The 13148-nt window shown below is 33.3% G+C and overlaps 1 protein-coding gene across 1 annotated transcript; it reads left to right on the plus strand.

Annotated features, from left to right (window-relative positions):
- Nucleotides 1-6269: 6269 nt before the first annotated feature.
- On the plus strand, nucleotides 6270-7130 carry LOC100781398 (glycine-rich RNA-binding, abscisic acid-inducible protein). Its single transcript, XM_003529192.5, has 2 exons — nucleotides 6270-6428; nucleotides 6735-7130. Exons 1-2 carry the CDS (start codon nucleotides 6320-6322, stop codon nucleotides 6986-6988), a joined length of 363 nt encoding a protein of 120 aa, XP_003529240.1. The 5' UTR covers nucleotides 6270-6319; the 3' UTR covers nucleotides 6989-7130.
- The last annotated feature ends 6018 nt before the right edge of the window (nucleotides 7131-13148 follow it).

Here is a 13148-nt window from a genome sequence, read left to right on the forward strand (position 1 = left end):
GACGTAGGCACGGGTTGTGGCCGAACCAGTATAAAACTGTGTTTGCATTCTCTCTTCCCTTATCTCATTTATGTTATTGCAATCAATTTTGCCTTGCATGTTTATAGAACATTATTAAATTGATTGTTGTTGCTTCTTCTGCATTCTAAGCCTATCCCTCTTAAGATTATTGAGGCCACAAGGTGTAACAAGTGGTATCAGAGCGGGATTCTTGTATAAAGTTTAAAAACTTCAAGAATAGATATGGCCTCAACCAAATTTCCGTTTTATGAGGAAAATTCTATCAATAGGCTCTTATGTTCAATGGTGAGGGTTATCATTATTGGAAAACCCAAATGCAGATCTTTATAGAAGCCATAGATCTAAAGATATGGGAAGCCATTGAATTTGATTCATTTATTCCTACAATGGTTGAGAGAAATGCAACTACATAAAAAAAAACTAGAGAAGAAAGAAGATGATGATGAAAGAAGAAAGAAGAAGGTTCCTCTTTAGCCCCAAAATGCTGAGTGCGATAAACTTGGGCACATGAGATTCAATTGTCCTATGTTTAAAAGAAGAATGGAAAAATCCGACAAGATGAATTTCAAAGAGAAGAAAGAAAAGAAAGGATATATCACTTGGGAAGATAATGTCATAAATTATTCAAGTGATTCAGAGAAGAAAATCATAAGTCTGGATATCATGATGAAAGACTATGAAAATGGAGAAGAGCAAAGTCGATACATTGATAGCAATTTCTCCAAACACATGGCATGCATCAAAGTTTATTCATTTTTCTCTCCAAGATAAATGAATATGTGATTTATGGAGACAGCAAACGAAGGTCACATTTCTCCCCAAGAAAAGTGAATATGTGATATATGGAGACAACAAACAAAGGCCACTTGATCAACAACCCCAACAAGTAATATCAAATGATACCAATGGGTCACTTGTCTTTGATTAATTACTTTTGATGCTTATTTTCTACTTGAGTTTAGACTGTTCTTGATGATTGTGATTGAATTTGATTGACTGTGTTTGATGATTGATTGATTGTATTTTTTATTGTGTGTTTGATTGTCTTTGATGTTTGTTCCTGATTGAGTTTTTGATTGTTTTTAAAGAATCTATTAAACTTTTCAAATTAGTTTCATGTTTTAAGAAAACTATTCAATTTAGAAAAGGAAATTTTGAAATTGAAATTTGAAATTGAAAATTGAAATTTGAAAAGTTAAATTTGAAAATTCAAAATTAAAATTTGAAATTTGAAATTAAAATTTGAAAGTTGGAAGTTGGAAGTAGTTATTGGAAGTTGAAAGTTAAAAATGGAAGTTGGAAGTTGGAAGTGGAAGTTACTGGAAGTTGGAAGTTGGAAATGAAAGTTATTGGAAGTTGAAAGTTGAAAATGGAGGTTGGAAGTTGGAAGGGGAAGTTACTAAAAGTTGAAATTGGAAGTTGGAATTTAAAATTTAAAATTTAAATTTTAAAAATTTGAAATTTGAAATTTGAAATTTGAATTTTGAATTTTTTTTAATAATAGAAATTATTGTGTATAGTTAGTCGATTGTTAATTTAATTAATTTGATTTGAAATATTTGATGATTGATTGTGTTTGATTGATGTGTTATTGTACTTGTTTTTGCTTGATTAATATTGAAATATTGTTTTAATGCCTTTTGCTATCACTTGATTCTCATACATTGCAACAAGTGGTAACATCTTTCTCCTTTCTATTCATGATTTGTTTTTGATGTTGACAAAGGGGGAGAGAAAGATAAAAGATAAAATAGTAAGAAAAATTATCTATTGTTTATGAGACAATTTGTTTACATAAGAAATAGGGCCTTATATACCCACCACAGTAGAAAGAGTTTCAATAGATGGTAGTTCATCAAGTAAGAAAAATTATCTATTGTTTATGAGACAATTTGTTTACACAAGAAAAATATGAAATCTTCAACTGTCTCATATAAGCAATCATTGCAAAACCAAGGGGGAGTAAACTATATGCAAATAGATATTTTTTTCTTTGTTGTTGCTCCTAACCTACAGGTGGTTGTCATCATCAAAAAAGGGGAGAATGTAAATCATGAAGATTTTGATGATGTCAAGAAGAATTGAGAATTTTCTTGAGAAAGGGGGAGAATGTAAATCATGCAAGCTTTGATGGTTTTGAGAAGAAATCACATGTTTGTCATCATCAAAAAGGGGGAGAATGTGAATGTATGTATACATGATTTTGATGATGTCAAAAGAAGAATCAAACAAGGCTCATTTTGCTTCAAGATTAATACAAGATTGTTTCAACAAACAAAGCCTTGATTCAAGATTTCTTCAAGATCAAGCCTTGCTTCACAATGAAAGGTTTCAAGTCATTCAAGGCACATGTAATCGATTACCAATACATGTAATCGATTACCAATGGTTTGAAAGTGTGTAATCGATTACACATCATATGTAATCGATTACCAGAGACTCTGAACGTTGAGAATTCAAATTTTAAATGAAGGGTCACAACTGTTCAAGCAAAATAATTGTGTAATCGATTACACTAATTTTGTAATCGATTACCAGAGCGGATTTTCAAGGAATATCGCCAACAGTCACATCTTTTCATTAGATTTGTGAATGGCCATCAAAGGCCTATAAATAGGTGACTTGGGCACGAATTTTATGCAGAGAGTTTTGCTTGGCAAAAATGTCTTATCCTCTCAAAAGACAATGAGAGAGATTCCAAAAGAACTTCATTGTCAAATGGTCTCTCAAGAAATCCTTGATCAAACACTTGCAAAATCTATAAGGATTCTTACATGATCTTCATTGTAATATTCTTCTCTTGAAGAGAGAATTCTTCTTCCATTCTTCTTATTCAATGAGATTGGTTAAGAGACTGTGAGTCTCTTGTTGTAAAGGATTCCTGAACACAAGGGATGGGTTGTCCCTGTGTGGTTCAGACTTTGTAATGGATTTTACAAAGATAGTGGAAATCTCAAGTGGGTTGCTTGAGTACTGGACGTAGGCACGGGTTGTGGCCGAACCAGTATAAAACTGTGTTTGCATTCTCTCTTCCCTTATCTCATTTATGTTATTGCAATCAATTTTGCCTTGCATGTTTATAGAACATTATTAAATTGATTGTTGTTGCTTCTTCTGCATTCTAAGCCTATCCCTCTTAAGATTATTGAGGCCACAAGGTGTAACACATGGTTATCAAACTCTAGTTTTAAATCTTAAAATCGTACAATTTTATGAGTCTACACACCCCCAACGAGTTGAATTGCACACAAAATCGTTTTCTGATATACTCAGAGTAAACTAGGTAGAATCATACAATTTTATGATTTTGTGTTTTTTAATTTATTTTGTTGAGTTCCGACTCTAAACTTTAGTTAAGTTATGAACTTTAATTTTTTGTTATTTATAGGTTCATACAAAGTGGAGAAATCGCTTGCACCAAATGAAGATGAATGACTTAGTATATGTGATGTACAACTTGAAGCTAAGAAGTAGATAAATAAGAAAAATTGTTGCTCTTCCATTTGAAGATATGAAATTTGGTGATGAGTGGATAATAGAAGAAGGAGATGATATTTTGATGAAGACAATTTCCAAGTTGAGCAACCTCTAGGTGAAAGTGGTAGTGTAAGCAATATTGGCTTGGTTGAAGGATGTTTAAGTGATCCAACTTTGGATGCATTTGATATTGACAATTTGGTTTTGAATAACAATGTTGGAGATCACTTATGAACCGAGGAAGAGCTTGAAGATGATGGAGATGATGATGGTGACGGTGATGGTGGTGGTAATATTAGAGATGATTTAATTAGAGGATCAAACATTTAAACTATTTCTTTGTTTTTTAAATGCTTTTACTTTAAGAACTTATATTTGTATTGTATGAATTTATGTTTGATTGGGTGTGGACTACATTAGTTTATTGAAGAATTGTTAAAGTTTGCTATTTTGATTTATTTTAGGGTTGAAATATTTATTTATGATTTTATATATACGAATATTAATATATTTTTTATATTGATTAAATTCTTACGAGTTTATGAGTCGATTCTATGATTCAAGTTTATGGGACCTCCATGAATTGACATAGAATCACGAGGTTGACAACCTTGATAGGGAGAATAAAATATAAGATTCATCTGACACTATGACTCCATAATTACCTTAGAGAAACAAGATAAATGAAACTTCCAAAATCTAAAATTTAAATACTTCTACAATATATAGTAATCACATAACCATCATCAAGTCTAAAAAGATAACTTCTTCAAATTTCCATCTTTTCTCACGCATGTTCACATATATCAGATATCTATGAGAAACAATAATATTAGTTAATTGGTCCAATAAAAAAACTGTATTCAAAATACAATATTGACAATGGCATGGTAGTCAAATCAAGAATTGAAACACAAATCAGAAGACCAATTAAGATTCATGATCAACTATTCAAAAAATAAGTCAAGTTTGTTTTTAAATAATAGAGCTCTAAAATTAAAAATAAATTATTTCCTCATTTTTCAAGCAAAGTAATTATTACATTTTTCCAAGAAAAATAACCTTGCTCCTTTGAAAACGCAAATGTTTCTTCCGTGCGTGAAAAATACAAATAAATAGTTGAAATCTGATGCATCCATATGGTCTAAATAAAAATTACCAAAAACACTTTCTTCAATCACCTTCAATTGAGGCACTTTCAGAAGATATGCACCCTCTGCAACAGCAAGAAGGTTATGCAATTTCACCCTATTTGTTCATGCAGAGAGATGCTTACCATTTGACAACTAACATACAATACAATAAATATAACATTTAAGGTTAAAATTGAGTGCCCAAAACCAAAGTCAAAATAAGCCTACCTTGCAACTAAAATAACACAGTCCAGACTCCAGAGTTACTTTCCTTTAAGTAAATAAAAAAATTATAAAAAATAATACTAGGGTTAAGCCCAATAAGGTTGTGAATTGGGTCATTTATTTTCTCTGACCCGCTATACGAAAGCACAACCACGAGTGGAACTGCGGAACAATTATAGTGTCATATGATTAGCCCGCTTCGACAACCGTTTTCTTTGATTTTGGCATCGAAAAACGCCACTCCAGCCAGGTGCGACAACCTTTGGAGGAGCAACATGGTGTTGTGACTCCTTCTGGGGCCTAACAAAACTTATGTAAGAATCCTGCGATTCTTCTCCAGATCTGGTTATTTTAGGTCGCAGTAGAGTGAAGGACATGCGAGTGAGGATGCAAGAGTGAGGGGTTCATTTGTAGAGAGTCAAAATTTTAGAGTATATGTGTAAAGTTAAAGATGATTTTGATAAAACCTTCCTTGCTAGCATAAAAGGAAAGGTGATTTTGCAAAAATCGTCATGGTAAACTTCAAATTAAAGACGATTTTATAAAAATTATCGTTAATACCTTCTATCAAAGACCGTTTTTAAAAACCGTCTTAAAAAGGTTGAATTTAAATGATTTAAAAAATGTCACCACTTTTTTTTCTACATAGGTTTTTTGAAAATGGTCGTAGATATAACAATGTAAAAACACAATTTTTAAGTAGTGCTGAAACTTGATTTCATTTGATGATCATGTAATTTTTGGTTTCATTTTAGGTTTAAGGCATGAATGAAAATTGTCATAAAGATACTAGTAGGTCCATCAATTGATATTTTCTACATTATATTTTACAATAAAAATAACAAACTAATTATATAGCTGTTTCTATATATAAATCAAACAGTGTTAGGGCGGTGCAAGCGCACAAGCACAAAATACATTGATTGAGAGAATTGGAGAATCAACCAGAGAGACTGGTTGAAACTTGGTTTCATTTAAAGAAATGCAATCTTCACGTCATGATAGTTTATGTGCCAAGAGTTGCATGCACGGAGAACTAACTGCACTATTTGTCATGCAGTCGAAAGCATCCAATCACATTTATATTTACGATGTCATACCAATCTTAAAAGTCCACATTATTGTTCTCAACTCACATTCTAGCAACTCAGAATGACAATAATGCATATCCTCGTTGAGTCAATTCCTCTAACGGTGTTCTACAATATGATTATCATTTCCAACTCCGAAATTCAAATGGAAACAATGGGGAAACTGACAAGTTTCTGATGTTAACTTTGGAAATTTAAATTATAAGATAAGACTGAATCAAGTTAAAATGAACTTTCCCAACAATTAAAGAATAGAATGTTTCTTGTTCTCACTCTACTCATTTGGCTATAAATAGAGAGCACTCAACCAGTTCCTTCAAATCGACATATATGTACTAGTGTTTTGTTAGTTCACACACTAAGTTCTGAAAAATGAGTTCCAAAGTTTTTCTTATTCTACTTATGTTCATGGCCACTATACTTTTGATCTCCTCTGAGGTTGCACCCGATGATGCATACCAGAATTTTGACAAAACAGATGGTAATTTAATTCATAATTTTTTCTGCATTAATAATATGTTTTATTTGTTGCACATAATTCGTGATAATTTGGTGGTAGCACTTAATAAACCTATAACGATATTTTCAAGTTGGAAGAATGCTACATATCAAGTCATTCTATGATTAATAAGTCTATATGGAATAATAACTCACTGTATAATTTCCCTGTGAACTAATTGTATAAGCATTTTGATTAAGCATTAAGAAGGATGCCTAGCGCAAATTATGTTAGTCGTTACTTAATAATTGTTATTGTTTTTTTCTTCTTCTTTGTTTTTTTATGTAGGGAAGCGTAGTGCAAATGGGGTAGATGAAAGCAAATATTGGCGTGGTGGCTATGGCGACTATGGTGGTTGGCGTGGTGGTGGTTGGCGTGGTGGCTATGGAGGCTGGCGTGGTGGCTATGGTGGTGGGCGTGGTGGCTATGGTGGCTGGCGTGGTGGCTATGGTGGTGGGCGTGGTGGCTACGGAGGTTGGGGTGGTGGCTTTGGCCCTAACGAACATAATGAGGCTGGGATTGATGCTAGCCCTCACAACTAAGAAGGAAACTTGCTAAAGCTTATATAGGATTTAAGTTATCGTAATAAATAAAACTTCATTGGAAGGGTAGTTATAATAGATGTGGAGATCTTTCTTCGCTCTGGTCATATAAAGGAATAATACTTTTCTATTAATTTCCTTATCTTTGTATCTCTCTGTTCCTTTTTGCTAAACTCAAATAAATAAAACTATATAAATGTGTAATTTGTTTCATCCAAAAGAAAGAAATTGCGAAAGGATTTTGATAGAATTGAAAAACTCCACGCCAGATTATGTAAAGTTTATTAAGAGAATAACATCAACTTAGTTCATAATCATTCAACTGGTTAAGTAATGGTTTCAAAAAGAGGGAAAGTGAAAGTACAATTTACTAGTCCGGTAAAGAGTTTAATTTGATGACGGAGAAAATATTCTTATCACAATAATTTATATATGAAAGGATGTTGCAAATGGATGTAAATTAGAAGAAAGTTCAAAGAGATTCTTTAATTAAAAAGAATTCAGGTTAAATGACGGATAAAACCTGATTTTCGGTGCCTTCCAAAACAAAACTGGTATTCTGTTTGAATTTGATGGAAAATTTGTTTAAAAATGTTTGAGACTTGAAGGAAAAAGGCCATTAACATAGAAAAGAAAGAAACGGGAAAATAGAATCAAGATACCATAGTTTGTTTGGGATTCACCGTGTTATTAGTGTCGGTTTGTCCATAATTTTTTTAGAATCTAACTTGTTACCTTTAGTATCGTCTTCTCTCTCAATTATATTCCCATTTGTAAATATTAATTAATTAGCAAAGTTAGATAATATTTTAAAACTAATTAATTATAAGGAATAATTTATGAAATTAAAATATTTTTAATTTAGATAATATTTTTTTTTTAGAATCTAACTTGTTAACTTTAGATAATATTTTTAAATCAAAATATATTTAATAAAATTATTTATTTCTCTTAAAATATAGATATACTAGGAAAAAAGATAAATAACATGTCAAATTCTTCTTGTTTTTTTTTATGTAGTGGACACCAAAAAATATGCAGGTAAAAAGTCGTTGAAAGTTTTGCCTGCACTAAACATCTGTAGGTACAAGTTTGTTGGTTTAGTTACACTAAACACTACTAGGTAGAAATCTTTTACAATTTACCTAAATCGAAGATATGTAGGTAAAAGTTCTTTTTATTTTACCTATTATAAGAATTTAATTTACACAAACCATCCATAGGTAGTAAAAGTTTTTTTTTATTGGTTTTACCTACACAAAATCATGTTTTGTAAGTTTTTTTCCTATGTTATTTTTGGTTTATTAATTATTTTTTCTGAATATATGTCTATCTCTACACATTTTTTGTTTTTATGTGTAAGAGTTGAATTTTATATTTTACAATAGTTTCTCCTTTTATATATTAAACTATACATTGGCATATGTTAGATTTAGTTTGAAAATTAAGAATTCACAGAGAAAAAAAAATGATAAAGATAATAAAGATGCTCACACACAATTAATGTGAAATAGAGAAGATTTATTATTGTGCTAACCTTGAAACTAATAATGAGAATTCACTTGCCTTCATCATTTTTTTTGAATGGGTTTTCATGTCTGTTGGTGATATGATGGAAGCTTGCTTGTGGGGCTTCTATGGAGGCTGGATCTTTGAGCTTCAATGAGGTCCTTTAATGGTGATTTTCCACCATGAAGATGCATCGGAAGACAAAGGAGAAAAGGTGAGAGGAGGCGCCATCCACTAGGGAATAAGCCATGGAAGAAGGAGTTTCACCACCAAGATGAGCCTTGGATAAGAAGCTTGGAAGGATACTTCAATGGAGGAAAAGAAAGAGGGAGAGAAAGAGAGAGGGGGGAGCACGAAATTGAAGGAATAAAAGAGGGAGAGAAGTGGAACTTTGAAGTATGTCTCACAAGACTCTCATTCATCAAAGTTACAACAAGTATTGCACATGCTTCTATTTATAGACTAGGTAGCTTCCTTGAGAAGCATTCTTGAGAAAACTTCCTTGAGAAACTTCTTTGAGAAAACTTCCTTGAGAAGCTAGAGCTTAGCTACACACACCCCTCTCATAACTAAGCTCACCTCCTTGAGAAGCTTCCTTAAGAAGATTCCTAAAGAAGCTAGAGCTTAGCTACACATACCTCTCTAATAGCTAAGCTCACCTCCTTGAGATGAGAAGCTAGAACTTAGGTACACACCCCCTATAATAGCTAAACTCACCCCCATGACAAAAAACATGAAAATACAAAAAAAATTCCTTACTACAAAGACTACTCAAAATGCCCCGAAATACAAGGTTAAAACCCTATACTACTAGAATGGCCAAAATACAAGGCCCTAACGAAGGAAAAACCTATTCTAATATTTACAAAGATAAGCGGGCTCATACTTAGCCCATGGGCTCGAAATCTACCCTAAGGCTCATGAGAACCCTAGGGCCTTCCCTTGGATCTCTAGCCCATTCTACTTGGAGTCTTCTACCCAATGCCCTTGCGGGATAGGATTGCATCATTCCCTCGACCTTGGAAAGGATTTGACCTCAAATCTCGAGGCTCTTCATACTCTGGGCTCCTTCCCTCAACACCTGTAAAAAGAACAAAAACATATGTATTAGTGGTGTTTGGTATGTTGAAGTAAGGTAAGGTCTGAAAACCCATTTCCTGGGCATCTTCCCATGAAGGAACATGGTTTCTCACCAACTCAATGAGTGGTGCTACAAGTATAGAAAAATATGGGACAAACCTTTTGTAAAAGTTTGTTAAGTCTTGGAAGCCCCAAATTTTTCTTATACTTGGTGGAGTGGACCACTCAGGAATGACCTTTATTCCCTTAGGGTTCATGGGAACCCCTTGATCACTATTTGAAAAATTAAGAAAAGTAACGCAATAAAACATACATTTTTCTGTATTTTCATATTGATTATTCCTACCAAAAAGTATGACAAACCTAAGGTGTCCCATATGAGTACCTAAGTTTGTATTGAAACTAAAAATAAGAACAAACCTACCTAATGGGTCCCTATGTACACACACCATGAAGATGTTAGGTGTACGAGTGATTTTACAAAAGAGGGTTGCACCACTCAAAACATTCATCATACCACCTATTTTAGGGACTTGGTGCCTAATAATACCTATTTTGGGCAACAACAAAGCACAAGGATTTAAGCTCTTGCGAACCAAACCCTCATCCAACAACTTCTTTACTTGAGGAATAAACTCAAGCCCAAGAGGTGTGGCAATGCTAGAAGGTGCCTTTTTACAAAAGAGAAAATGTGGAGGTTGTCTAAGAGGGAAAGTTTCTTTAATGTTTGTCTTTATTATAAAATGAGTTTCCTTCTTAGCTAAACTCTTGGAGGAGACACTTACCTCCTTACACTTCTCTTTAACCACTAATGGTTGTCCTTCTTCTTGGGGGTAGATTTCTTCACTAGATTCTTCCCCTTTTGCTTTTTCACTTTCACTAGAGGAAGGTGAAGTAGTAGCCTCATCTTGGCTACTATAAATGTCTTGCCCCCTCATAATCATGGTTTTTGTGGTGGGGTATTGAGAAGTAATGTGTCCTCTTCCAAGACATTTAAAGCACTTTATAGAGCTAGTTTTCTCTTGCATACTAGCCTTAGGGGCTTGCTTTTCTATTATCTTCCCCTTATCATCTTTGGGCTTAGAAGGTGTCACCCCTAAGATGCCTTGACCTTGGTCTTTCTTTGGATAAGAGTGAGAGCCATAAGATTTTGAAGTAGACTTCTTTTTAAGTTGTTGCTCTACCCTTATTTCCCAATCTAAGTTAGCCTCTACATTGTCCTTCCCATGGAAGTGTGAGAGTTTAATGTTATCCTCTTGAGGCTTCCTTTCCTTTTCTCTTCTATGGGAGTGAGGTCTAAGATGTGACCTATGCCTTCCTTCGTAATAGTCACGAAGTTCTTCACTTAGGCTTTTGCAAGAGTTATGACTACTATAGGAGGCATGTTTTTCTCTTTTCATTTCTTTCATTATTTTTCTTCTTTCTTCCTCTCTTATTTTCTTTCTTTCATCTTGACTTATTTCTTCCACTCTTTTTTTCCTTTTTCTTTTCTCTCTTGTTTTTCTTTCCATAACTTGAGGGAACTCAACTCATCTAAGATTCTAGATAAAGGGTCTTTATGACTAGTACCCTTGCCATTAACACTAGATGAATGATGACTCATGTTGGTTCCTAAGTTGTGGTTCTTTCTTGTTGGAGGTTTGAAAACAAAAGGTAAAAGAAAATATGGTTGAAACTAGCCAAATAAACACTAAAAGAGGTGTGAAAGTTAAGGTAAAAAACTAATTGGTAAAAGGAAAGCTATCTAGGCGGTTTGACAATGGAAGGTAAAGGAAATAAGCTATGAAAGTAAGCAAGAAATGTAAACTAGGCGAATCCTAAGAGTGTTTGGATGACCACATTCAAGGTTCCCAACAAAACACTCACTATCCTAAGGAAAAATTGCCTAAAATTATTACACACAAATGGAAGTTTGGTAACCTATTGGAGGCTCCCAACACACTTCCAATGAAAGGCCTTTTTGTTACAAAACTTGAAAGCAATGAAGGTAAGTAAATTGCAAATTACAAAATTACAAAACAGTCCTCAATTTTGGTGGTTGTTCTCTCTTTGGTGATTCACTCAATTTGGAGTGCTTCTTAGTCCAGTAGCTCTTAAGGTGGTTGGCCCCTTGCTTCTGGACTCAAATTCTTCAAGGGATGGCACCAATCCTCCTTCCAATTCCCTATATGGCAACCCACAAACAAGGAAAAAAAGAGACAAGCAATAACCAAAGACCAAAAAAATGAAATGAAAGCTAAACCAATGGAGTTTTAACAAGACAATTTTTCAAGGATTATTCAACAATTAAAGCAATGAAAAGGACATAGAAGCAAGCTAGGACTCAAAGAGAAACTTAGAATGGCTCTAGAGTAGAGTAAAAAAACTGAAAAAAAAGACTCAACAAACCTCTAGCTTTTGGCACTTGTCTTCACACTAATTTTCAATTGAAATTTCCAATTATAGAATAAATTTTGAGCCAAAACAACAAGCACACTTCCTTTTCACCTTTTTTTTTCTGGATACTGATTTTCCTGCCAACTTGTGTGATTTTTCGTATTTTTTCCTTTTATCCAAATCACTTGTTTATTTTTTTATAAGTTTTTTCCAGATGTCTAGAAAATTCAGTAAAAAGTTCAGCTCAAAATTCGAAGTAACCAATTCTCAGTAATGCTTACAAGTTTGTATGTCCAAGCTGCCAGCACCAGCGATTTGTTTCTTTAAGCATGGTATATTGATTGCCTTGGGCTTACTTTCAACCTTCCTATGTATGTTGAACTCACTAGGATTGTTTACCACTATTTTAGGAGTTCAATATTCACTTAGGATCAACATTTCATCCAGCAATTCAATCACCAAAACTCAAATTCACAATAGACACAATCATAAGGAAACCTAAAAGTCCAAGAAAAGGTTCACAATCAAAGACTCTCTAAGAATTTTGCATGAACATGCTAAGGACTAATTAACATGAAAGATTTGACTCAAATCAAATAATAGGCTAAAATAATTTCATACACTCATGAACAAATGAGTTAGACAAAGAAACAAGAAAATAAAATTCAGCACAACATAAGAAATCTTATGTGACAAGTTTCATGACTAGACATGACTTCTATGACAAAACTACAATAGGTGAATAAGTCACTCTAGATTTTTGAGGTTTTCTTCTACTTTAATATTTTTTGTAAGAATTTTATGGTTTAGGTTTCAGCCACAAAAAATAACAAGACAAAACTCAAAGGAACCTAAACTCAACACAATTCATGGTTCAAGAACAAGAACAAGAAATTTGAACAATAGAAAATCAAATCTAGTTTCTATAGCAAGTTTAATCGGTGGAAACTTCTAAAGAATCATGTTAACAACATTTAGAACAAGACATGTGAGGAGATACATGGAGAAAAATGAAGAAACAACAATGGAAGAGAATGTAAAGAAAAAAAATTAATGGAGGTTTAAGGAGCACCTACTTGAAGCTCTTGTGCTCTGATTACCACTTGATAGAAGCTTGCTTGTGGGGCTTCTATGGAGGCTGGATCTTTGAGCTTCAATGAGGTCCTTTAATGGTGATTTTCCACCATGGAGATGC

Source organism: Glycine max, chromosome 7 (assembly GCF_000004515.6).
Source record: "Glycine max cultivar Williams 82 chromosome 7, Glycine_max_v4.0, whole genome shotgun sequence".
Taxonomy (NCBI): Eukaryota; Viridiplantae; Streptophyta; class Magnoliopsida; order Fabales; family Fabaceae; genus Glycine; species Glycine max.